We start from the raw sequence: 27,378 nt of genomic DNA, 5'->3' as shown, positions 1-27,378 counted from the left end.
CAAAAGATACTCCTATCACCCAGGAGATTGCAAGAGATGTAGGAGCTCTGTGCCAGGAATTAGGGTCAAAAACCAAATAGAAAAAGGAAAGGTGCTCCTAGTTCTCCTATCACTTTGGAAATTATTGATACAAGGGTTTCAGGGGCTCTGTGCCAGTAACTGGGGGCAGATACATAGTTTAAAACCCAGGGTTAAGGAATTTTGTCTACCATCTTTTTGATGATTGCTGCAAGTCTGAGCATTTGAGTTTGAATCACTAATACATTTAAAGCATTGCATATGTTTTAAAAATTCAAAATTACATAAAGAAAACCACATGTACCTGTTTTATAGCTGAAGGCAACTGATGAAAAATATTACATTTCTCAGTTTAAAACAGCACAACCTCATCTTTTAATATTTTAAGAGTTCTTCTGCTAATGTAAGACTTCCATCCAATTACTTTCTACAAGAGAATTGCTCTCCAAGGCATTTCACTTCAACTGAAAATGTCAATTTCATTATAGGACATTTAAAATTTTTGAATGTCACTTGGCTTTAGGCAATTTGTCTTGATTAAAAAAAATCAAACCTAGACACAAAATAAATATATCTTACATAAATGCAGATACAAAATAAATGTATCTTAAAACTATTTCTAATTATTGTTTATCTACCAATGGAGGATCTTAAAAAGTAGGCCACATTTATTTCAATTACAGCTAAATGAAGTTGTGTTGTTTTTAAACCTGCACCAGATTTAGTCTGTCATAATCAGGTTCAGTTTGTCATAATCAGGTAGTTGTTCCAAGAATTTCTTAGAAAAAGGTAGTTACTGCATTACTAAGATGTTATGCTAGGTTTAATTCAGACTATACTGCAACTGATATGAACTGCTAAATGTTATTTGCATCAACAGAACCAGAATTAGCTACAGGTGTCACTATCATAAAACAACAGGAAACACCTTATTACACTGCAAATCTATGCTACTACATTTGGTTATTTAAGTTACCTTAATTTTCTCAAGGAATTTATGAGGTAGTTTCCTTTCCTATCTAACATAAGCTATTTGCAAACGTATACACACTTTAACCTCTGCAGAGACAGACCTTCTATTTGTATTCCATTTCCAATGGAAATCCAAACATCCCCTCATATTTTAATCACACCTCGAGCTTTTTTTTTTTTTTTTTTGTGACAGGTCTTGTTTTAGAGACGACTCTGTTAGAAGTCTGTCAATAAATACATTGCTCAGGGCTTCCCTGGTGGCGCAGTGGTTGAGAGTCCGCCTGCCAATGCAGGGGACACGGGTTCGTACCCCTGTCTGGGAAGATCCCACATGCCGCGGAGCGGCTAGGCCCGTGAGCCATGGCCGCTGAGCCTGCGCGTCCGGAGCCTGTGCTCCGTAATGGGAGAGGCCACAACAGTGAGAGGCCCGAGTACCGCAAAAAAAAAAAAAAAAATACATTGCTCAGTTAGCGGCAGAGAAATAACCGTATGTTAGTGGTTAACAAGCCCCATAATTGCAGCATTTAATACCTACTGTTGCTCCTAATGCCACCAGGCTGACTCAGACTAATGAGCTCTCCAGGTGCCACTAACACAGGCCTGTCAAGGTGATCACTCTGCAGTGGAGTCTCCGGAAGAATTCATCCATCCAACCATCGTACTTGCTTCTCATACATAAACAAAGAGGACTGATTTTTAAGGTCTTTGCCACAAGGAAATGCATTGAAAACAAAACACTTAATTTTGTAACAGATACGCCTTCCCTTCTTTACAAGGTGAATCCTAAATTAGATCAAAAATGCTATTTATAAAGATATTTGTTCAAGGTGGTACTGGATGTAGTTAACACATGAAGTTTTAACCCAGTTGTCGAAAATACAGCACAAAATTAGCCAAAACCTGAACTACAGCCAAAAAACAGTTCATAAGTCTTTATGATCGTGGTTATAAAATCACGTGCTTGGGGACCATTCAAGCTGATGCACAGGATGATGCAGCCCAAAACGAGCGAGGAGCCCCAACCATTCAAGAGCCAATGCCGGAGCCCAGGACCAGTGAGCCCTTAACAGTATCGCCGCCCCAACTCCTCCCAGCCCAGAAATCAGAGACTCCCTGCTCCCAAGAATTTTAACCCTGGTCTTCGTACAAGTCTCCAGAACCTGAACACCAGGTTTTCAGGCTCCAACCACCACCACTCCCCAACAAAAAAAAGCTCACAACATCGCAATGGCATTCTCCTTCAGAACTTAGGCTCCTGGCCGCGCCCTCCGACCAGGCCCGTCTCCCTCCTGTCCCTCGAGGAAGGGAAGCACCCCCCTTTCCTTTGGTCCCCCGCCCGGCAACTCTACTCACAGGCTGACGGCGTCGGGGGGCAGTGAGCTCGACAGCGCCCTCCAGCTGGGCGCTGGCAGTTTCCTGCGACTGCAATCCAACAGAGGGATGCGGCAGGAGCAGGGCGCGGGGCAGAGGCCTGCCCGGGCGGCCGGCAGCAGGAGGAGGACTGCCTGGGCGAGGAAGAGCAGCCGGGAAAGCAGTCCGGACCCACACTCCAGCAGCGGCTCCTCCCGGACGCCTTGGGGCGCCGGCGCCATTTTTCCCCACCCCCCCGACCTGGACGCAGCCCAGAGGAGCCGCCAACTAGAAAAAGTAGCTCGACGGAGACGTTTGGCGGCTGTTCGACCACCTAGAGAAACTGCTGTCGCCTGTACCCTCTAAAGGCAGGCGAGGGGCGGATACAGGTCAGCAGCGGGGGCGGTGGCCGAGGACACAGGGCTGTGGACCTACGGACAACGCTCCTCCGCCCCGCCCCACGACGCAACGTCTTCACGCACAGGAGCCAACCAATCGGTGCCACAGGACGAGGTCGCGTCGGGGGCGGGACTCCACGAGGGGCGGGGCTGGAGACAGGGAGCTCCTTAAGGAGGACTTTAAGGTGCTCAGCTCTTTGGGGAGCCCCCTGGAGCTCCGCCGCCGTTCCTCCGCTGGAGTGTGCAGTGGCTCCTTAGGAGGGAGTGAGGGCTGAAGCGCTGAAGTCCTAAGTCCTGATTTGAGATGTATCTACTATAGTGGTAGAAAAGTATCGTTTATCTTCTCCCGGCACCAAGAAAGGGGAATGGCAGAAGGGGTGCCTTCCAAGTCGCAAACACTAAGGGGGCGCGGGAGTTTTCATGTAGCCCACGGCCTCCAGAGCCGAGCTGGGTCCTCCTCTGCCCCTCCTGGTCTGCGGCTTCTGCAATCCTGCAAGTGTAAGGAAACTCCCACTCTCCTAACAGGAAGCAGGTTACCACTATCAGTTGATGGGCTCTTAAGCTCCTCAAGGCAGATGCCCTGTTTTTGCTCTGTGTACCTCCAGCTTCTGTTGTCTTGGAATTCAATAAATGTTGATTGGGCTGCACTTGCAAGGCATGTCTTTAAGGAAAATACTCTTCTTTCCTCTGTTTTGGAGAATGCTGTCCTATATTTACACTCACTCTCAAAAAAGCAAGCAGGGCATGTAGAACTGTCAACAAAGTAAAGGCTGGATGTAAGGAATTTTTTTATTCTGAAGCAGAGGCTGTGGAAAACCTACCAGGAACAGTGAAGTCTGGCCACCTTGTTAGCGCAAGTTCGTGTGCCTGATGCACAGTGAGGCCAAACAAACCAAAACGTTGGAGTCTGGAGCAGAGAAAGGTTTATTGCAGGGCCACTGAAGGAGACCGGTGGCTCAGGCCCCAAAACTCCCTGAGCTCCCCAAAGGGTTTTGGTAAAGCATTTTTAAAGGCCAGATGAGGGAGGCGAGTCGCAGGGTATGTGGTCAGCTCATGAACAATTCTCATTGGCTGATGGTGAGGTAACAGGGCAGTGTCACAGGGGTTAACATTATCAGTCCTTAGGCTCCAGGAGGCCTGGGGCTATGTGTTCATGGTCATCAAGTAGTTAATATCATCCGTTTGGTGGGGGTTTTTAACACCTGTAAAACAACTCAGGAAATGTGCATCAAATACTGTTATCTATGTAATTCAGAGAAGAACTAAAGCAGAGGATGTGGGGGAAGGCCTGACCTGGGAAGGCGATGTAAGGTCCTACTCAGTTACAACCTTAGACTCACTCAGCCGTGCATTATACCCAAATTATGGATAAGACTTTAAAAATAACAGTGATAGTTCACTTACATTTAGTGCTTTTATGCTCTTCAAGGAGTGTTTGCATCTGTTACATTGTTTGATCCCTCTACTACTGTGAAATTGGCAAGACAGTTATTGCTGCTGAGGAAACAAGCCCAGACAGGTTAAATTAACCTAGCCAGAAACAGAGGTAGGCTGGCATTACTATGGGTTTTCTGACCCTTGTAAATTAAAAACCTGAGCAGGTTAAAAGGAAATGATAATGCCTAGAACATAGGGTTGTCCTAGAAAGTAACTGAAATCAGTCTTTCCATGGCAGGTTTGGAGTCACAATTATGCTTTTTAAAACCTTTTTCTGTTTCTTAATATTGAAATATTTCTTGGAATCAAGGACAATGCTCCAATCCAAACTGAACTTTTAAAACCAAGACAGCAGGGGACTTCCCTGGTGGTGCAGTGGTTAAGAATCTGCCTGCCAATGCAGGGGACACGGGTTCAAGCCCTGGTCCAGAAGGATCCCACATGCCACAGAGCAATTAAACCCGTGCACCACAACTACTGTCTGCGCTCTAGAGCTGCGTGTCACAACTACTGAAGCCCACGTGCCTAGAGCCCGTGATCCACAACAAGAGAAGCCAAGGCAATGAGAAGCCCGCGCACGGCAATGGAGAGTACCCCAACTCACCCTGCAACTAGAGAAAGCCCCTGCGCAACGACGAAGAACCAGCACAGCCAAAAATAAATGAATAAATAAATTTAAAAAAACAAAAAACCAAGACAGCAGAGTGAAACTTACTCTTAGCCTCACTTCCCCGGCTGTTGAAAATGCTTAACAACCTCCACTAAGAAACTGGGCATAGGCAAGAGACCCACAAAAAAAAAGGGGAGAGGCATATTAGTACCACTCTGCATTATAGTTTCACAGCTTCCCTATGGGCTCTTTAGAAATTCATGCTCTCTATCCTGTGTCTTCCCCAATAAGTGGTACAGGTCACACCAGCTAGGAGTCCCTCCCAGCTCTTAATTCCTTCTGCACATTATTTTTTTACCATATTTGACAGCACTTATATGTACCTTATATATATCTTTGTACTCCCATATGGACTAGCACAGTAACTGCCACATAATAAACATTCAATAAATGTTTGTTAAATAACTGGATGATGAGATTATTTTACACTCTACTTAATAAAGTTATCTAAAAATTTTTCTTTTAAAACTTTCTTGGGGGCTTCCCTGGTGTCACAGTGGTTGAGAGTCTGCCTGCCGATGCAGGGGACACGGGTTCGGGCCCCGGTCCGGGAAGATCCCACATGCCGCGGAGCGGCTGCACCCGTGAGCCATGGCCGCTGAGCCTGTGAGTCCGGAGCCAGTGCTCCGCGACAGGAGAGGCCACAACAGTGAGAGGCCCGTGTACCGCAAAAAAAAAAAACCTTTCTTGGTATGAAAAATATACGTAGCAATAAAGAGAATCCCAGTGTAAGCCCCCATGTAGCCAACTAGATTTACCAAATACATGTTTTTAATAAAGAGTTTAGGGACTTCCCTGGTGGCACAGTGGTTAAGAATCTGCTTGTCAATGCAGGGGACATGGGTTCGAGCCCTGGTCTGGGAAGATCCCACATGCCACAGAGCAATTAAACCCGTGTGCCACAACTACTGAGCCTGTGCTCTAGAGCCCGTGCTCCGCAACAAGAGAAGCCACCGCAATGAGAAGCCCACGCACAGCAACGAAGAGTAGCCCCGGCTCTCCGCAACTAGAGAAAGCCCACGTGCAGCAATGAAGACTGAACGCAGCCAAAATTAATTAAATAAATTAATTAAATAAATAAATAAAGAGTTTAGTGATCTGTTTCTCCATGAAAATGGAATAAAGAGTTTTTGTATCCATTGCCCTAGAATTATCTAATTAATCCTTGGGTGCCAAAGTACCTGGGAAGAGTTTTTAGAGTTCAGTGTGACCTATAAGCAGAGATAACTCAGCTCCAGACTCCTAAAGAAAACTGCTCACTTTGGATCCCTTGTTCCAGACCTTTGTATAAATACCAGACCTTTGTATGAACACTACCCCCTTAAAATTCAGCTGTCCTATCTCCCATTATCTATTGCCCATTATCTCTCCCATTGTCTCTATTTCAGTACAGAGACATATGTACTGAAATAGTTGTATGGATTTTCTTCTTCGACGCACACATATATACACTAGTACAGTATGTTATATAACATAGGTCACATATACCATATAAGGTATGTAAATATCTACTATATGAGATATACATGTGTGTAAAACATAATATTCTAGACATATTCATTATGAAAACTCTTCGCCAACTTGGAATATATGAACTTCCTTAAGCTGATAAAGGGTATTTACCAAAACCTACAGCAAATTTCATACTTAATAGTGAAACATTAAAACTGTTTATTTCACATTAGGATCAAGACAAGAATGCCTATCACTGCTTCTATATAACAGTGTACTAGAGATTGGAACACAAGTAAAAATATTAAATGTATAAGGATTTTTTTAATTGAACTATAGCTGATTTAAAATATTATATTAGCTTCAGGTGTACAACACAGTGATTCAATATTTTTATAGATTATACTCCATTTAAAGTTATTACAAAATTTCCCTGTGTTGTACAATATATCCTGTTGCTTATCTATTTTATTAACTTTTTTTAATTATTAAATTTATTTATTTATTTATTTTTGGCTGCATTGGGTCTTCATTGCTGCACACAGGCTTCCTCTAGTTGCGGCGAGCAGGAGCTACTCTTCGTTGAGGTGCACGGGCTTACCATTGCAGTGGCTTCTCTTGTTGCAGAGCACGGGTTCCAGGCACGCGTGCTTCAGTAGTTGTGGCACGCGGGCTCAGCAGTTGTGGCTCATGGGTTCTAGAGCGCAGGCTCAGTAGTTGTGGCACATTGGCCTAGTTGCTCCATGGAGTGTGGGATCCTCCTGGACCAGGGCTCGAACCCGTGTCCCCTGCATTGGCAGGCGGATTTTTTTTTAATAAATTTATGTATTTTCTTTTATTATTTATTTATTTTGGCTGCGTTGGGTCTTTTGTTGCTGTATACAGGCTTTCCCTAGTTGCGGTGAGCGGGGGCTACTCTTCATTGCTGTGCGCGGGCTTCTCGTTGCGATGGCTTCTCTTGTTGCGGAGCACAGGCTCTAGGCACACAGGCTTCTGTAGTTGTGGCACGCAGGCTCAGTAGTTGTGGCTTGCAGGCTCTAGAGCACAGGCTCAGTAGTTGTGGCTCATGGGCTTAGTTGCTCCACGGCATGTGGGAACTTCCTGGACCAGGGCTCGAAACTGTGTCCCCTGCACTGGTAGGCAGATTCTTAACCACTGGCAGGTGGATTTTTAACTACTGCGCCACCAGGGAGGTCCCTTGCTTATCTATTTTATAGATAGTAGTTGGTATCTCTTAATCCCATATCCCTATCTTGCCCCTCCCCCTTCCCTCTTCCCAATGGTAACAACTAGTTTGTTCTCTGTATCTGTGAGTCTGTTTCTTTTCTGTTATATTCTGTAGTTGGTTTATTTTTTAGATTCCACATGTAAATGATAACAGAGTATTTGTCTTTCTTTGTCTGACCTATTTCACTAAACATAATACTCTCTAGTTCCGTCCACATTGTTGCAAATGGCAGAATTTCATTCTTTTTTATGGCTGAAAAGTAATATCCCATCATATTGATATACTACTTCTTCTTTATCCATTCATCTGTTCATGGACAGGTAACTTCCGTATCTTGGTAATTGTAAATAATGCTGCAGTGAATATTGGGGTGCATGTATCTTTTCAAATTAGTGTTTTTGGTTTGGGGTTTTTTTTTTGGATATATAACCAGGAGTGGAATTGGTGGGTCATATGGTAGTTCTATTTTTATTTATTTATTTATTTTAATTTTTTTGCCTAGAAGACTAAGGCTTTACTTTTTTTTTTTTTTTTTTTTTTGTGGTACGCGGGCCTCTCACTGTTGTGGCCTCTCCCGTTGCGGAGCACAGGCTCCGGTTGCGCAGGCTCAGCGGCCATGGCTCACGGGCCCAGCCACTCCGCGGCATGTGGGATCTTCCCGGACCGGGGCACGAACCCGTGTCCCCTGCATCGGCAGGCAGACTCTCAACCACTGCGCCACCAGGGAAGCCCGGTAGTTCTATTTTTAGTTTTTGAGGAGCCTCCATACTGTTTTCCTTAGTTGCTGCACCAATTGACATTCCTACCAACAGTGTACACGCATTTCCTTTTCACCACATTCTCGCCAATATTTGTTATTTGTGGTCTTTTTGATGATGGCCATTCTGACAGGTGTGAGGTGATCCCTCATTATGGGTCTGATTTGCATTTCTCTGATGATTAGCAATGTTGAACATCTTTTCATGTGCCCGTTGGCCATCTGTATGTGTTCTTTGAAAAAATGTCTACTCCAATCTTCAGCCCATTTTTTTGATTGGATTGTTTGTTTTTTTGGTATTGAATTGTATGAGCTGTTTATATATTTTGGATATTAACCCCTTGTCAGTCACAACATTTGCAAATATTTTCTCCCATTCAGTAGTTTGTCTTTTCATTTTGTTGATGGTTTCCTTTGCTGTGCAAAAGCTTACTTTTAGGTCTTTAATCCATTTTGAGTTTATTTTTGTATATGGTGTAAGGAAATGTTCTAATCTCATTCTTTTACTTGTAGCTGTCCAGTTTTCCCAGCGCCACTTATTGAAGAGACTGTCTTTTCTCCATTCTGTATTCTTGCCTCCTTTGTCATAGATTAATTGACCATAAGTGCATGGGTTTATTTCTGGCTCTCTATTCTGTTCCATTGATCTATGTGTCTTTTTTTTTTTCTGTGCCAGTATAAAGACATAAGGATTTTAAAAGAAGAAACAAAACTACCCGTACTTACAGAGGATGTGATTGTCTGAAGAAAACAATCCAAAAAATCTTCAAGTAAACTATTGGAGCTAGTAAAATGTTCCAACAAGGTTGTGCCTACAAGATAAACATACTGAAATCAGTATTATTCTAGTAGATGAGGAATAATAAAATATAATTTTTAAAAGATAGCATATGCAATAGCAGTAAAAATTAAAAGAATCTTAGAGTAAACTAAAAGATACTTAGATCAAACAAAGAAGTGCAAGAAAAAAAGTATCAATATATAGAGAACATTATTGAAAAGTATTTTTAAAAGACTTAAGTAGATGGAGAGTTTTACTATGCTTTTACACTGAAAGAATGATTATTATAATGATATGGATTCCCTCAGGTCAATTTGTAGACAATGCAATCCCAGTAAAAATCCCAAATGTACATTGTATTGCAAGGGGAAAGTAATAGCAATGACACTCTTGGATTAAAAAAATGTAGAACTTGCTTTACCAGATATCAAGATAGGTTTTAAAGTTGTAGCAATTAAAAAGCATAGGTTTGGGGTAATTCCCTGGTGGTCCAGTGGTTAGGACTCCACACTGCCACTGCAGGGGCATGGGTTCAATCCCTGGTTGGGGAACTAAGATCCCACATGCCACAAGCATGGCCAAAAAAAAAAAAAAAAAAAGTGTAGTATTAATTCGAAGAGATACATTCACCCCAAAGTTCATAGAAGCACTATTTATAATTGCCAAGATATGGAAGTAACCTAAGTGTCCATCAACATATGAATGGGTAAAGAAGATGTGGTGGTGTGTATACGTATATACACAATGGAATACTACTCAGCCATAAAAAAGAGTGAAATTTGGGCTTCCCTGGTGGCGCAGTGGTTGAGAGTCTGCCTGCCGATGCAGGCGACGCAGGTTCGTGCCCTGGTCCAGGAAGATCCCGCATGCCGCAGAGCGGCTGGGCCTGTGAGCCATGGCCGCTGAGCCTGCGCGTCCAGAGCCTGTGCTCCGCAACGGGAGAGGCCACGGCAGTGAAAGGCCCACGTAGCGCAAAAAAAAAAAAAAAAAAGAGTGAAATTTTGCTATGTGAAACAACATGGATGGACTTGGAGGGCATTATGCTAAGTGAAATAAGTCAGACAGAGAAAGACAGACTGTATAATATCACTTATATGGGGAATCTGAAAAATAAAACATAATAGTGAATATAACAAAAAAAATGAGGACTTCCCTGGTGGCTCAGTGGTTGGGAGTCTGCCTGCCAGTGCAGGGGACATGGGTTCGAGCTCTGGTCCAGGAGGACCCCAACACATGCTGCAGAGCAACTAAGCCGGTGCACCACAGCTACTGAGCCTGCACTCTAGAGCCCACGAGCCACACTACTGAGCCCATGTGTCACAACTACTGGAGCCCATGTGCCTAGAGCCCATGTTCCGCAACGAGAAGCCACTGCAGTGAGAAGCCCGTGCACCGCAACAAAGAGTAGCCCCAGCTCCCCGCAACTAGAGAAAGCCCGTGTGCAGCAACGAAGACCCTATGCAGCCAAAAATAAATAAATAAATAAGAAGAAACAGACTCACAGATATAGAGAACAAACTAGTGGTTACCAGTGGGGAGAGGGAAGGGGGAGGGGCAAAGTAGGGATAGGGGATTAAGAAGTACAAACATATTACTAGTAATATGCAGGAGACATGGGTTCAAGCCCCGGCCCAGGAAGATCCCACATGCTGCGGAGCAACTGAGCCCGTGCGCCACAACTACTGCAGCCCGAGTGCCACAACTACTGCAGCCCGAGTGCCACAACTACTGAGCCTGCACTCTAGAGCCTGCGAGCCACATCTACTGAAGCCTGCACACCTAGAGCCCGTGCTCCGCAACAAGAGAAACCACCACAATGAGAAGCCTGCTCACTGCAACGAAGAGTTGCTCCCACTGACCACAGCTAGAGAAAGCCCATGCCCAGAAACAAAGATCCAACTCAGCCAAAAATAAATTAATTAATTAATTTTAAAATATCCTTCATGAAAGAGGACTTCTCTGGTGGCGCAGTGGTTAAGAATCCTCCTGCCAATGCAGGGGACACGGGTTCGAGCCCTAGTCCGGGAAGATCCCACATGCCATGGAGCAACTAAGCCCGTGCACCACAGCTACTGAGCCTGTGCTCTAGAGCCCGCATGCCACAACTACTGAGCCTGCATGCCACAGCTACTGAGCCCCCATGCCACAACTACTGAAGCCCTCACGCCTAGAGCCGGTTCTCCACAACAAGAGAAGCGACTGCAATGAGAAGCCTACACACGGCCCACTCGCTGCAACTAAAGAAAAACCCGTGCTCAGCAACGAAGACCCAACGCAACCAAAAATGAATTAAATTACTTAATTAAAAAAAAACTTCATAAAAGACCTTTTTTATGTTCCTACAGACTTGCAAACAGTCCTATTTACAATTCTGTTTTAATTTAGTCTCCTTCCCTACATCGTAATCTTTTTCAAGTTATATACAAACATACAGCAATGGTTCTTGAATTTCAGCAAGTATCAGAATCACATGAAGGGCTTGTTAATACACAAACCCCAGAGTGTCTGATTCAGTAGGTGTGGGGTGACAGCTGAGAATTTGCATTTCTAACAAGTTCCTAGGTGATGCTGAAGTAGCTGGTCCACACTTTGAAAACCACACTTGGAGACCTACAGTAAAGTCTATTATACACAGGACATGTGTTTTTGTGGTTGTAGGAAACTAGGAAACAAAGCGGTGAAAGAAAATGAGGCATTCTCTGCATTTACCTTGGGCTGAGACCAGCACAGAAGCCCATAATCCTGGGTGGCGAATGGGAGTGCTGACAGTACAGCAGGTAGGAGCCAGGTGTCAGTGGAATGAGTTTGATTTGAACTCCCTTTTCCCTAAATATATGCCTGAACAGGTATGTGTGATGTAACTGGCTGAGAGAGTAACTTGACTGGCTTCCCGTCAACCCTCACTGTCCCACCTCCCCCATCCTCGGTATAAACTCCAGTTTCACACCCTGATGGTGGGGGAAAAGGGGGTTGAAAATGCTGACTCCATTGTGTACCCAACAAACCATCTCTCCCTGGGCTGCTTGAGCTTCTGAGCTAACTTGTTAGTCCCTTGGCTTGTTTTTGGCCAGCACAGCCACTCCCCAGGCCTGCTCCTTTATCCTTCCCAGGTTGGGAGGGAACCTACTCCCACTCTGGATGAGGCACTCGTGATGGTTTAATGGGCTCTTGGGACTCTCAGGGTTTGGATATTCTCAGCAATCAGCAGGAGCAGTCGTGCGTTTCTGGGCCCTCCAGCTTCACTCTGTTCACCAGCCTTCCGGGCCTGGAATGTACCACAAGCTTTTTAGCTGACTTAAAACCCAGGAAACTTGCATACGTGCCTGCGTGTGTGTGTGTGTGAGCGTGTGTGTGTGTGTGTGTGTGTGTGCATGCCCAAGGGGGAGCCAGAGGCCAGTGCACAGAAGAAAGCCAGAGGCTTCCGGCTGGTCATTATCTCCAGGCCAGAACCTTCCCGTCCCTAAATGGGACCCTGATACTCTGCCAAAGAGCCAGGCTCTCCCTCTGTATAATGAAGTGCTCACTGATTATCCTGATGATGCTCCAGAAGACTGGGGCCCATGGTGGCCCATCTGCTGCCAAGTCTGCTTCCTTGTTCTACTCCCCTGTGGAAATGAGGATGTCCCTGCAGCTCCCCTGCCGCCTCACTTCCCCAGCATAATGCACATCCCCACGGGACCCTGCTCCTGGGGGTTGAACTGAAATGACAGCGACAGTCTATTAACTGGACTAATGAGAGGCTTAGGCAGGGAGAGAAAGAGAAGCTGGAAGAGTGAGAAGGAAGGGGATGAAGGCAGGAATACCTACAGCACAGGAGTTCAGGACAAGATTTCAGATTGGAACGAGCGGCTCACTTTCTATGTGTTTGGGGAGTGGGCAGGCAGGGATTTGGAGGATGGTTTCACAACACTCACGCTTTTTATAGGAAACATGGTAATTTTTCATCAGCAAATTGCAACATCCTCATTTCCTGAAAGCCTGTGATCTGGGCAACTTATTGTTTTAGGAGCATTATCTCAGTTAATCTTCACAAGATCCATATGAGATGGGAAACTTTAGATTCATTTTGCCCATGAGACCCAAAGAGGTTTGCCCAAAATCATACTTGTAATGAATAACAGAGCCCAAACTCTTTACTACTGCCATTGTGGGAAGTGGTAGGGAATAAGGCTCCAGGCGTACATAAATGTAGCTCTTATTGAACATTCCTCTATTTCAGGCAGAGAGTGCTAAACCCTTTATAGGTAGCAGCACCTTCAGCCCTATAAGACAAGTAGGTTTATTGTCCCTGTTTTACAGATGGGGAAATTTAGGCTCAGAGAGGTAAAGTAATTTGCCAAAGACCACACAACTCAGGTAGGTGGAGAGCAGGGGTTTGCTCTCCGCCTACCTGAGTTCTTAACCTTATTTCATTGCCTCCCTTAATCTCTCTTTGCCCTGAGCTCTTGCAGGCCTCTTATGTAAGAGAAAGCTAGCTGCAGGAATGGTGAGACGGTTTAGTTCTCTCTAGTGAAAGCTGCAGTTTGACCTAGAGGATAGGGATCGCCAGGAGATTTAGCCTGTGGAACTGAAGCCTAAGCAAGCAAGCATGGAGGATAAATTGCCAGGACCTGGGTCTAGAAGCTTATAATGGATGCAACTGCAAGTGTTCCTTCAGGGCCACCTAAATCCAGCTCACTCCCCTCTCCAGGCAGAGACTTGAGGGAGTTGTTAATAGCAAGAAATTTTCCTCAACATTTTAAGATTAAAAAAATGTTCTTCTGTCAACAAGGCCAACAGGGTAATCTGCGCTGGTAGCTGCGTCCTTCCTGTTTGTCCTCCTGAAGCAGTTCCAGCTGACCAGCCACTGGGAACCTGCTGCTTAAGCAGCTGGTAATGGACTGCAAAACAACACAGGAAGGGCCTGGCGGGCAGGGTTCAGCGCCCTCCGAGGACTGTGGGCCTGCCTTGCAGAGAGAAGAGCCAAAAAATAAAGACACAGGAGCACAGCTGATATATCTAGCTCTCCATAGCTAGTGCATATCTAGCTGTCCTCTGCCCTGGGCTTCTTTTGTTTTTCTGCAAAAAATAAGAAATGCTTGTACGGCAAGTTCAAACCATATGGAAGAACATAAAATGCAAAGTGAAACTTCCCCTCCCACATACTCCCACCCACCATAACCACTGCTAACTATCTGCTGTCTATCTTTTCATACCTTTTTCTGCTAAATCTTGGCATAACTATAAGCTTACATTTTTTATTTTTTATTATCTAACACAAACTGGGATTGATATGTTGACCTTCAATTTGACAACAAACTGTCCAAAATTTTATACCAATTTACACTCCCACCAACAGTGTATAAAAGGGCACATTTCCTTCCATCCTAGCCAACAGTGACTTACTTTGTAGTAAAAAAAAAAAATAAATGTTAGTATGTAAATTGTAAAAATACCTCTCCCACTCTTTCCCTTTCCTTCTGTCTTTTCACCTACTGTCCATTAAATTCACAACCTCTGACCCATCATATTACACAGAATTCCAAAGGTTTGTCAGCAGATGAGAAAACAAGAGGAGGTGGAATTTATGGCTCATCAACTGGGATACACAGAGATGCAATACTCTGTAAAAGGTGATGCCAACACATCATATATATTGACTAGAATTCAAATGTACAGCTCATTAGCAGGCAAAAAAATGTACAGTCAAGATTTCTTGTTAGGTTTGGGATCTCATTTGATCCTCAGATAATCATACAGTTAGAAAAAGCAAGCATTATCTCGCCATTTTAGAGATGATAAAACGGAGACTAACAAATTTGGGTGATTTGCCTAAGGTCACAGTGGCAGTCAAAAGTGGAACTCTAAATCAGTGTTCTTCTCCTTACACTACATCCACAATTTTTATATGTGTGTCTATAGATATAAACAGTAAGTGCACCATGTGTAATTTGTGAACACTTATTTAGATTATACCCCCATTTTATACCAATAGACATATACTAGGTGTAATCTCTGTATGTATAATAAAATATATATAAAATGTGGTAGGTTTTATATACATTCTGTGCAGGAGACACTAAGAGGTGGCTTAAAGATAAAACCCCCACCGAAATGTCACCTGGCAGGCCCTGAAAAACAGTATGTCAGGGACTACAACATGACAAAAATAATTAACACTGCTGTATGTTATATATGGAAGTTAAGAGAGTAAATCCTAAGAGTTCTCATCACGATAAAAATCATTTTTTTCCTATTTCTTTAATTTTGTACCTATATGAGATGAAGGATGTTCACTAAACTTCTTGTGATAATCACTTTATGATGCATGTAAATCAAATCATTACGTTGTAATATTAAACTTATGCAGTGCTGTATGTCAATTACATCTCAGTAAAACTGGAAGAAAAACGTATGTCAGAGACTAAAAAGGGTTGGGAAAGGAACTCTAAATGAGATCTCTTATAGCCATGATTCTGGAACAAACAATGTGTAACAGGGTTTAAGTGCATGGAATTTTGGAATCAGATACACCTGGCTTCAAGTCCTAACAACCACATACTAGATGCATGACCTTGGACTACCAAGTTAAGTTCTCTGGGCCTCACGTTTCTCATCTGTGAAAAAGAGATAAAATTCTCTATTTCACAGGATTATTACTGAGAGGATGAAATGAGATAATGCATGTAAAACACCTTGTAATATGCCTGGCACATATAAGTCTCAGTAAGTGTAATTATTATTAATTTTTATTATATGTTTACCTATATTCTTTTTATTTGTTAGATTCAACATAGTTCAGCTGTACATAAAACTAAGCCTATGACTAAAGAAGTGGCAATAACGAAAGATTAACCTAGTAGTTCTCTACTGCTGCCCTGGCTGCTCACTAGAATCATCTGATGAGCTGAAAACAAAATACGGATGGCTAGGCCAAGAAATCAGGATCCCTGAAGGTGTTGAGAATCACTGCCATGTGTGTGAAGTTTTGGGGGCTACTAAGAATCAATGAATGAGGTTATCAATGAATGAGGTTATATTATATGAGGTTATATAATGAGGTTATATATTCAGACGACTTGCTTTAACTGAGCGAGTCGTCTGAATCTCTGACACCTGATGGTAGAGGATGGTTGTTGGTTGACCCCTTTTCACTTTCCCAGGAATCCTATTTTACATGGGGAGATCTGTGTAGTCCTAGGGAAGCTGACTCCTCCCCTGACTTCAGAGGTCAAGCAGGAGACCCCTGAAGGCTAAGGTAGCCATTGCATTTTATCCACTGCCACTATGATTGGTTTAAAGTGTGCATGTGATCAAATCTATTGTAATCATGTGACTTTCAGGACTATTGTTGGGAATACTGGGACGAAGATGTTGTCTTTCCTCCTGAGTGTGAATGAGAAAGCAGGTAACCCTGGGAACTGTTTTTAGGCATCTTGGGACCCCAAAGGGAGTCAGCTTTAGTAAGACGACAGCAGAGAAGAAAGAAAGACATTGTTTCACTGCCAGATCAAGCCTCATCTAAAGCTAAGCTGCCTCTCTGGATTTCCCTGGCAGGAAGACTCCACCCTCCCAATGCAGGGGACGCGGGTTCGATCCTGGTCGGGGAACTCAGATCCCACATGCTACATGGTACCGCCCAAAAATTTAAAAACAAAAAATAAAAAAATAATAATTAAAGCTAGTTGCCTCTGGACTTCCTAACATCATGAGCTGACAGATTCCTTATTCAAGTCTATTTTTCTGTTTGAAGGCATCCCAATAATGTACTTCTTATGTAAGTAGCAATAACAGTGGACAAGGAATGCCTGGTGTTTCTTTCTATTTCACAGGAAAATAACAAGTATTTTACTAGAGCCTCTTCCTGCTCTTTCTAGAACCCATACCCAAAGGTTGACTTCCCTAAGCAAAAGCAAATAAACAATAAACAAACAGAGCAGTGACTACTCTTCTTTCAAAGTCATAACCAGTTTGAGCTCAGGGTCTCTTGAACTTGTGGCAAAAGTCTTAGGTTCTCCTTGTTAAGTTGTTGAGAGGCATTTACACCAGCATCCTCACCACAGCTCAGACCCTGTTACTCTACTTACACACTTTCCATGGCCTCCTCAACACCCCTTAAGGACCCTTACAATCTGCCTCCATTCTCAGCCCCCACTACACCACTCTATTCTCTCATCAAACTATTTGCTATTCTCCAAATCCAATATGCTTTCGTGTTTCATTCTCCAGTGCCTTATGCACATGCAGTTCCCCTTGCCTGCCATACTCTTTCCCCCTTCTCTACATGGCAAATCCACCTTCAAGGTCCAGCTCAAGTATCACTTTCCCCATTTTCCAGATGCAGGGCAGGAGGGCCTTCCTTGGTCCTTTCATGGTCCTCTGTACACACCTTCATCATAGTGCTTCTCACATGCTAGGGTCCATGTGTTCCTGCGCCAGTCTTCCCACCAGACCATGGTCGCCTCAGGAGCAGGACCTCTATCTTTTTCGTCTCAGTATCCCTAAAGAGGCAGTATAAAGTGATGGTTAAGTAAACTGGTTCTAGAGGAACCTAGTTTACCTAGTTTAAAATCCCAGCTCTACCACCCATTAGCTCTATTACCTTGGGTAAGATAGCTCTCTTTGCCTCAACTTCCTCATCTGTAAAATGAGGATTAAAAAATAATACCCATATCACACATGATGGTTAGAATTAAACAAGATACTGCAGCTAAAGTCCTCTGGCAGGGTTCTTTGCACAGGTTAGCCATGTCGGTGATTACAGCTAACAGCAAAGACAATCAGTTCCCCGCCTAGTCCCTTGCGTGTTCTAAGTACTAAGTACACATTGTTGAAAGTGAACAACAACCAGAGTTCTTAACCTAAAGACCTCTAATTTAATCCCAGAGAGGCAGAATGCTATTCTCTGCTTACTGCTGAGTCCCAAAGACTTTGACCCCAAGGAAAGAGGAACACGAGGAAACCTTTGAGAGAGCTTATAGGTCAGTCTTTGCAGTTCTAACTAGGCCACCTCTGAACAGCTTCTTACAGCGGCCTTTTTTGTTCTGCATGCAACCATTTTGAAAAGTTTCACCAAATCCATTAATTTCTGGGTTCAAAACAGCCTTTTTTTTTTTTTTTTTTTTTTTGCTTGTGTGAATGGTTTTATTTTTAAAACATTTTGTGTTACTTTTTATCTTTTTTTATAAAAATTTAAACAGCACAAAAAGGAAAAATTAAATGATCGCCTCCCCAGTCCTAACTTCAGAGGTAATTACTGCTTATAATTTCCTGTATTTCCTTTCACACATTTTCTTCTTTTAACTTCAGCTTTAATTGAGGTGTAACTGACATATCATAAACTACCTATAGTTAAAGTGTACAACTTGGTGAGTTTGAACACACATATACACCTGTGAAGCCATAACCATGATCAAGATAATTGCTCCCCCTAAGTTTCCTCATGCTCCTTGGTAATCTATCCCTCATTCCCCCACCCACCAACCCTGTCCACAGGCAACCACAGATCTGCCTTCTGTCACTATAGCTTAGTTTACATACTCTAGAGTTTTATGTAAATTAAATAGTTCAAAACATACTCTTTTTTTGTCTGGCTTATTCCATGCAATGTAATTATTTTGAGATCCATCATGTTATTGTGTGTATCAATATTTTATTCCTTTTTATTGCTGAGTAATATTCCATGTATGGATGTATCTCAGTATGTTTATCCATTCATTATCGATAGATGTTTGAGACATTTCCAGTTTTTTTCTATTAGAAATAATAGAAAAAATGTCTGTTTTTTGTAGTCATACTAAATATTAACGAAGACCCCTTCTCCTCAGGGTTTTTCATAGGATTTTCTTTAGAACCATTCATCCAAAATCTCATATCTGTTCAATCTGTTTCTAGACTTAATTGCAGGATGCAATAACATTCTTATTGATTTGGAGTAATTATTCCAAAACAACAAGATCTTTTTGAATCTTGGCTCTGTCAGCTAATTCATTAGGTGTTGCTCCCAAATTTGTCACCTACCAATTTAATAAAAATACTTTCTTAAGTCCTTGATTAAAATACCAAGGAGGGGGACTTCCCTGGTGGCGCAGTGGTTAAGAATCTGCCTGCCAGTGCAGGGGATACAGGTTCAAGCCCTGGTCCGGGAAGATCCCACATGCTGCGGAGCAACTAAGCCCGTGTACCACAACTACTGAGCCTGTGCTCTAGAGCCCAGGAGCCACAACTACTGAGCCCTAGTGCCACAACTACTGAAGCCCATGCACCTAGAGCCTGTGCTCCACAGCAAGAGAAGCCACTGCAATGAGAAGCCCACACACCACAACGAAGAGTAGTCCCCACTCGCTGCAACTAGAGAAAAACCCGCGAGCAGCAACAAAGACCCAAGGCAGCCAAAAATAAAAATAAATTAATTAATTAAATTAAAAAAGAAACACCAAGGAGGACAGGACCAAAGGCCCTGAATCAGTTCACATTGACATGAGCTGTTTAACCCATACAACCCAGCACACCATATTAGAATCTTGTCACATTTTTCATCATTTCCATAATGATATCAATGAATTCTTTAACTGTCTTGCTAAAATCAGGATAGAGTATAACGATTGTATCGCCCTAATTCACACATCTAGTAACTTTATCATAAAATAAAATAGAGACAATTTGACAGGAAATATTCCTAGAAAACTCATTCCAAGTGTCAACATCTTTCTTTATGAAGTGTCAACATAACTATTTAACACACTGTTCTGAGATTTTTTCCTGTGATCAACATTCTGCTACTGAGCTTCTGGAATCCGCTCTTTTCTCATTTATGAAATTTATGTTTTCATGTTTCCTGTCTTCTGGCACCCTTTTATTTTTACCACAACTTCTCAAGAGTTTTTTAAAGTTAAAATGTTTATAACTTTATGCTCAAAGATAGACGATTGCTAGTAGATCCATGATCCCCTCAACAAATTATTTTACTACTATGAAATATAATTCTCCGGGCCCAGAGATTTGGGGGCATTTTTAAAAAAACTTTTTTTTCGTGGGGGGAGCATTTTTAAAAAGCTCATTTACCTTCTGGTAACTGACTATACTGCTGAACTGAATGAATAAGCATTTTCAGAACTCTAATGGAAAACTGATGAATTCATAAAAGTGCTAACAAAAGATCAAGATGAAAACAAAATTAGTTACATGGGACTGAGTGAACTGATGAGGATGATTATAATTTTTGTGAATTTGTTTGAATTAAAAAAAAAATCCCCCCCCCAAAAAAAAGCTCATTTACCATCTCCTTACTCCCTCTGACTTCAATTTCTTCTCAGCATTGTTCATGTCTTTACACTTGCTATGCTAGACCCTTTCCACCTTACAGTGTCTGCAGTGTAGATGAGTTTTGGTCTCAGTGCTGCTTTAGTGTGGGAAGGAAAAATACGAAACAACCAAATCAACAAAAATCAATCTTGGCCCACACTCCTCCTTGTTACCTCTCTCCATTAATTTTAAACTTGATAACTTAAAATTCATTCATCAGGTATTTGATGTATAATTTTTTGAACCCTTTGAATTACTGGCATTTAAATAAGTAAAAGCATGTTAATTTCTAGTGACATTTCAAAATAACCATGAGTGACATTAGGCTAACTGCTTACCCTCTCTGTGCCTCAGTATTTTCATCCGTAAAAATGGGATAATAGTACCAGCTTCATAAGATTATTATGAGGATTAAATAAGTTTGTATATGTAAAGTACTCAGAATAGTATGTGATACACAGCAAGTATTATTTGTTGTTTCATTAGTTGTTAGCCTGAGGCATTTATGCGTGTAGCAGACATTACTGAAGACTTGGGGAGACGTTATAGAAACACAAACACCACAAACTGAATTTGATCATCATTTCTCCCCCAAAGCCTCCTTGCTTATCCAATTTTCAGACCCCACTCCCCTTCCTTTGACCTCTCAGAAACTCAGTTCCCCTCTCTCCATTATGCACAACAACTGACCTGTCCACCTGCTAACTCAACCCCAGGCCTTCTCTGCAAAGATAGACTCCTGGCTATGCTGTGCTAACCTGTGAGCATTTTCCCAGAGCCAACCCTCCAGGGTCACTTAGAAAACTCTTTTCCTTTCTTCTTCCCCAGTAGCCCCTGGGAGGATTAGGAATCAAGACAGAGATTTATTTCCCTATCAGCGTGCATTTTGTCACCTTCCTTAGGAGGAAGAAGCTATAACAATCAATTCTCATTTTAAACTGCAATTTTAATTATTGAGACTTAAAAACATTTTAAATACATATTTTAAACACATTTTAAAGTATACATGTTAAACATATTTTATTAACTTCCTTAATATGAGATGTCATCAGTGTGTTGCCTAGGTCTTGATATTTTAATGACTGATGTCTCTGAAAAGTGAGGTTTTGAAAGCTCATCAGGGTTTCGTAATTCTGAGATAAAAATGTCAGGAAGAATGTAATTGGCTCATTAACCCACAGATATAGTCCTGATCCTGACCAAGAGGGGAAGGAAATAAAATAGAATTTGGGGGGTGCTGCTGTCTCGGCTTCAGTGAACACCCGGGCATCGTCTCCTTTGCTCTCTCAAGCTCTCCTTGCTGCTGTTCCTCCTTCCAAGTAAGGACCTGGCTAGACCTACAGAAGACCTTCTTGAACAATTCAGAAGGGTGCTGGGAAGGTCTCCAAGGAGATATTGGACTTCCTGCCACTAAAGAAAGTTAGGGGCTAGGTGATAAATGGAAAATTAAAAGATGAGACTATATTTATACCCTAAGCTACAAGGCATGTCATACCAGTTATGCCTGATTATGCAAACCAAGGTGTCCCAAGACTTCATTAGCCCAAGACTAGAGAATCAGGTCACGCTTCTTAAATATACACATTATAATGACTCCAAGTCGTCTTCTCTAGAATATGAGAAGCTGATTCTCATTGGATCCCACTTTTCTTTTTTTAAAAAATGTTTATTTACTTATTTGTTTATTTGGCTGCTCCGGGTCTTAGTTATAGCACACGCGATCTTCATTTGCGGCATGCGGGCTCCTTTAGTTGTGGTATGCGAACTCTTAGTTGTGGCATGCATGTGGCATCTAGTTCCCTGATCAGGGATGGAACCCGGGCCCCCTGCATTGGAAGCGTGGAGTCTTAACCACTGGACCACCAGGGAAGTCCCTGGATCCCACTTCTCTTTCTTGTTTGTTTGTGACAGGAATCACGGAAGAAAGCCAATATGATCCTGGTATTTGCAGGTTTCCTCGCTAGGTACATTTGCGGCTGTTCCACATCTCCAAGGCCACAGGATGCCATCCGGGCTCTATCTCCTCCCCAACACTGAATACTGCTGCTGCTCTCCCCAAAGTGTGTCTCCCCAACATGGACACAGGCTCTGCCCTTCCCTCCCCAAAATAGAGCTAAGACCAGCAAGTGGGTGTCAAAAAAGTCTAACAGAAGCCTTAAGTCCAGTATAAGGCATGACACTGAAATGGGGAGACACCTAAACTGGAGGGGACATATCACAGCTCTTTGAATTTGTTAGTCCACACCCTCCCAAGGGGAGCCTCTACCAGAGGTGGCTCCATGGGCTTTCAACCTGTGCAATCACACAGACCCGCACGCTTACAAGGGCCCACATTTAATGTTCTGCAGTTGCCATCTTGAAATTCTTAATAAATTTTTGAACAAGAGGTCCTGTTGGGCTTCCCTGGTGGTGCAGTGGTTGAGAGTCCGCCTGCCGATGCAGGGGACACGGGTTCGTGCCCCAGTCTGAGAAGATCCCACATGCCACGGAGCGGCTGGGCCCGTGAGCCATGGCCGCTGAGCCTGCACGTCCGGAGCCTGTGCTCCGCAACGGAAGAGGCCACAACAGTGAGAGGCCCACGTACTGCAAAAAAAAATATATATATGGACCTTCTACCTAGCAAAATATGTACATAAATTCTCAAAACTTTGTGTACAGTTTTACAAGGCCATGAACCCAGGTTAATAATATATTTTGGAGATTACTTAATATCAGTATATATTAGACTTACATCATTCTTTTTGTGGCTGCATAGTATTCTATTCTATAAATTAATTTATTTAACAAGCCCATTTAAGTCTTTCCAATCTTTAATTTTAAAAATAATGCTGGAATGAATAACCTGTGGGAAAGTATATCTGTAAGATATATTCGAGTATATCTTAAGATAAGTTTCTAGAAGATGAATTGTTTGGTCAAAGGCTTTATCCATTTGTAAATTTGATAGTTATTGACAAATTGCTTTTCATAGATAGCCCGTTTTTTTTAGAGATGACAAAACTGGAGCTTAAAGAGAATACGTGACTTAACTAAAGTCATATAGATTGCAAATAAAACAACCGAGATGAGAACAATGTTTTTTTGGTTCTTGGTCCAAGACTCTCTGGACCCATGAGCCCAGAGAAATCAGGAACATCTAAGAAACATCAGACTCCTGAACTATAATAAAATCCACAGCTTCTCATAGTATACATTAAACATTGTGGATTCAGCTTCGAGAAAGCCACAGTTCCTACCTTCAAGGAACCAGCAGTCTAGAAGGAGATAAGAGACAAGTAAAGAAGCTCTTTTGGGCTTCCCTGGTGGCACAGTGGTTGAGAGTCCGCCTGCCGATGCAGGGGACACGGGTTCGTGCCCCAGTCTGAGAAGATCCCACATGCCACGGAGCGGCTGGGCCCGTGAGCCATGGCCGCTGAGCCTGCACGTCCGGAGCCTGTGCTCCACAACGGGAGAGGCCACAACAGTGAGAAGCCCACGTACTGCAAAAAAAAAAAAAAAAAAAAAAAAGAGGTCCTGTATTTTCATTTTGCCATGAACCTTGCATATTATGTAGCTACTCACACTCTCCATTGTTTAAATTGGTATATAATTGGCATATATATAAAACGTTATATTCATTTTAGGTATACAACATAATGATTCACTATTTGTGTATACCGTGAAATGATCACCACAATAATTCTGGTTAAAATTAACCACCGTACATTGTTACAATCACACCCTGTACCCAGCTCCCTAGCTGCCTGTGTTTGCAGAGACCAGATCACTATCACCAGCCAAAGTGTCTATGATTATGCCCCTTGTACTTAGAATTCTGGTCCAACTCCAGGCACAAACTGCTCCAGAGATGCAATCCTGCTCACAATGAAGACAACCAAGTAGATAGATCACTTATGAGAGATGAAATTGTCCTTCAAGTAGCATAACCACAAGGCAGTGTATAAAGTGCTTTGATTTTTTTTAATTTATATTATTTATTTTTTATTTATTTATTTTTGGCCATGTTGGGTCTCGTTGCTGCGCCGGCTTTCTCTAGTTGCAACGAGCGGGGGCTAGTCTTCGTTGCGGCGCACAGGCTTCTCATTGCGGTGGCTTCTCTTTGTTACAGAGCACAGGCTCTAGGTGCGTGGGTTTCAGTAGTTGTGGCATGCGGGCTCAGTAGTTGTGGCACAGGGGCTTACTTGCTCTGTGGCATGTGGGATCTTCCCAGACCAGGGCTCGAACCCGTGTCCCCTGCATTGGCAGGCGGATTCTTAACCACTGCACCACCAGGGAAGCCCAAAGTGCCTTGATTTTAATACAAATAGATAACAAGCATATATCTGGGATCGTACAGATCCCATCATCGAAATGTGGTTATCTAAAGATCCAGATATTTGGTCGCAAGTAGACCAAAAACCAAGAAAACAACCATTTATCTAAGATGTGTTTTGGTTGAGGGACTTGGAATCACATAGACTTACTCTGCACATGAGGATGTTTTGGGGAGAGGTCAGAATGTTCCATGATACCAGAACTGGCTGCTGCACTCATCTCCTCCCCACCTACACTCCCATCCCCACTCCCACCCCCACTCGTCATCTCCCTAATCTCTCACCCTCTCCTTCTCCTCCCTTCCTCTGCTCCACCCTACCCCTTTTAGGGCAGTTTAAGTAATTTTCTGGACTGGACCCTCATGGTATCTCCCCAGCCGGGGTCCTATAATCTGCAGAAGTCCCAAGAGTTGGGGATATGGGTGTAATGGCCTCCGGGTGCCTGGCTCCAGTCACAGCTGGGAAGTGGCAAAAACAAGAACCAGGAGGAAATGGGTCACTGCCCAGTGGTTGGCAGGAACAACTGCTGTGCCTGAGCTTTTATTCCAGGAACAAATCTTTGCTCTTTTCAGCAGTGACCTGCATGAACCATAATGAACCATGACCATAATTCCTAACAGCAATAAAGTGGAGCAATAAAGAATGGCTGATTCCACATCTGTGGTGTAGGTGTTCCCTGGCAAGAGAAGAAAGATAGAAAGACATAATGCTTTCATGAAGACAAAAGGAAAAAAGAGACTGAGAAAATGAGATTTTTTTAAAAGTCTGAGCCTTGACCAACTGCCCCTAGATGCCTTCACACCAAAAACTTTTCGTGTTTGTTTTTCATTTTAATCCCTCTTCCTATTTTAAACACCCCTTCTTTTTTTTCAAGGGGAGGTACTGGGGGAAAGAGTGGCTGCGGAGCCAAATCAAGCTGAGAGTTTGTAATCACGGGAGCCGTGTAATCACGGGAGCCGGTGGAGATCTCAGCAGAACCCCACTGTTTGTTGGATGGGTCCTGGAAACACCCACTGAATTGGCTTCTTCGTCCTTCCTGCAAACAAGATTGGAACAAGATTATTCTACTGCCTGAAGTGGTGACTTTGTGACGTCTTGGCCTTAGTCACGTCCTCTCTCCCACCCCAGCCAGCCAGCCCCAGGGACTCTTCCTCTTTTCCTTGGCAGTCCCTGAGTCACGGAGTATTATTTATCAGCCGGCAGCAGAGGGCGATCTGGCCCTGGTGAACGACCGGGTCAACTCCCGCCGCGCGCCCGCACACGCGCGCGCCCGATCGCTAATGACTTGCAGCTACATCATAAAGCTACCTCTTCACAAAGGAACATTGTCACTAAGCATTTTCCTTTTCATTCTTGAAAGCTCCACTGCCTTAGCTAACCCCTTCCTCCTCCCTCCTGCCTTCATGCTGGCTCTTTCCTCTCCCAACCCCTTGGAAGCAGCAGGAAATGAACAAGATCCACAGTGGAGAAAAACAAATCCCAGGGCCCTGATGAGGGAAACCACAGGGAAATGACCAAGTGGCATTAACAGCTGTAGGAGCTGTAGGCAGCTGGTGTGTGTGTGTGTGTGTGTGTGTGTGTGTGTGTGTGTGTGTGAGAGAGAGAGAGAGAGAGAGAGAGAGAGAGAGAGAGAGAGAGAGAGTGAGAGAGAGAGAGAGAGAGAGAAGGAATGTGTGTGTGTATCCAATATAACAGTACTTTATCAATTTTAGTGTACATCAAGATCATCAGGAGAGCTTGTTAAAACACAGCTTCCAGGGCCTCTCTGAGGAATTCTGATTTAGTAGGTCTGGAGAGGGGCCCAAGAATTTACACTCTTAACACTCCCAAGATATTTTAATGCTGCCAGTGGTAGATCACATTTTGAGTAGCACTGCTGTACATCAAATGCAGTGAATAGACTATACAGATCTGCATCAGGGGCTTGCTTGAATAAGATCCTGATAAAGCAAACTCCCTTACAACAGGCAGTCCAGATCCTTCCAAATCCAGGCCAGAAGATCTCATAGCTCAGCCTACTGCGGTTCCCTCCCCTTGGAAAAGGAGCAGAGACTGTATCAAGCAGAGCATTGTTTGGAGGGGGCTGAGTTCAGATAATAGGCTGTTTCTCCATTAACTGTTTCTTTCATCCCAACAGGGCAGGAGAATCCCATAGGCCCTTCCTTCACAGTAGGCAGGGTTTGGAGACTCTATCTACACAACCCTGGCTGTGTTCAATAGCTTGTGCCCAGAGGCCTCTGTCCCCTCCTCAGCATCCTCCAAACTCCAAAACCTCTATAGTCACAGAGGTTGTGGAATAAGCCTGTTATCCTCCAGAGAGCTGAGCACTTAAAAGCATCTAGTAGAGTGACTTAAGGAGAGCTACTCACTTCTGATTGTGTACCGAAAGATAACAGAGAAAAACTCTGATATACCTAGTCCTAGTCCTTAAGGAGCCCATAGTTTAATTGGAGAGAAAAACTAACAAATATGTAAGAGCAAATGTTACCGAAATGTAGTAAGAGCAGAGAGATAGCAAAAAACCCTTGAGGCCATCAGAGGAAAGGGAAGGCATCCTGAAAGAAGAAATTGCACTGAGATTTGATGAGTAAATATGAGTTCACCAAGGAGACAAAAGGTCAAGGGCAAGAGAAGGAGCCATTTGAGTATTGGGATGTGAAGAAAATTGGGGAAATGCTGAAATAGAAAATGCAGGCTGGGATGAGGGTCCCCTTTCAGA

At 43.2% G+C, this 27,378-nt stretch overlaps 1 protein-coding gene across 4 annotated transcripts in view; it reads right to left on the bottom strand.

Moving 5' to 3' along the window:
- LRIG2 (leucine rich repeats and immunoglobulin like domains 2) overlaps positions 1 to 3,176 on the bottom strand; it is a 67,819-nt gene extending 64,643 nt beyond the window's left edge. Inside the window, exons 1-2 of one of the 4 annotated variants that reach the window (XM_067727303.1) lie at positions 2,209 to 2,326; positions 1,526 to 1,651 (exon numbers count right to left, since the gene is read on the bottom strand). Coding sequence is in view for 1 of the 4 variants with exons in the window: in XM_067727300.1 (XP_067583401.1) it covers positions 2,344 to 2,582 (239 nt within the window). In the remaining 3 variants the exon portion in view is untranslated. The other 3 variants (XM_067727300.1, XM_067727301.1, XM_067727302.1) reach the window with 3 other exon arrangements.
- Positions 3,177 to 27,378: the final 24,202 nt, after the last annotated feature.

Source organism: Pseudorca crassidens, chromosome 2, assembly GCF_039906515.1.
Source record: "Pseudorca crassidens isolate mPseCra1 chromosome 2, mPseCra1.hap1, whole genome shotgun sequence".
In the NCBI taxonomy this organism is placed as follows: Eukaryota; Metazoa; Chordata; class Mammalia; order Artiodactyla; family Delphinidae; genus Pseudorca; species Pseudorca crassidens.
The sequence above is the reverse complement of the archived record's forward strand: the minus strand, read 5'-3'. Positions and strand labels throughout refer to the sequence as shown.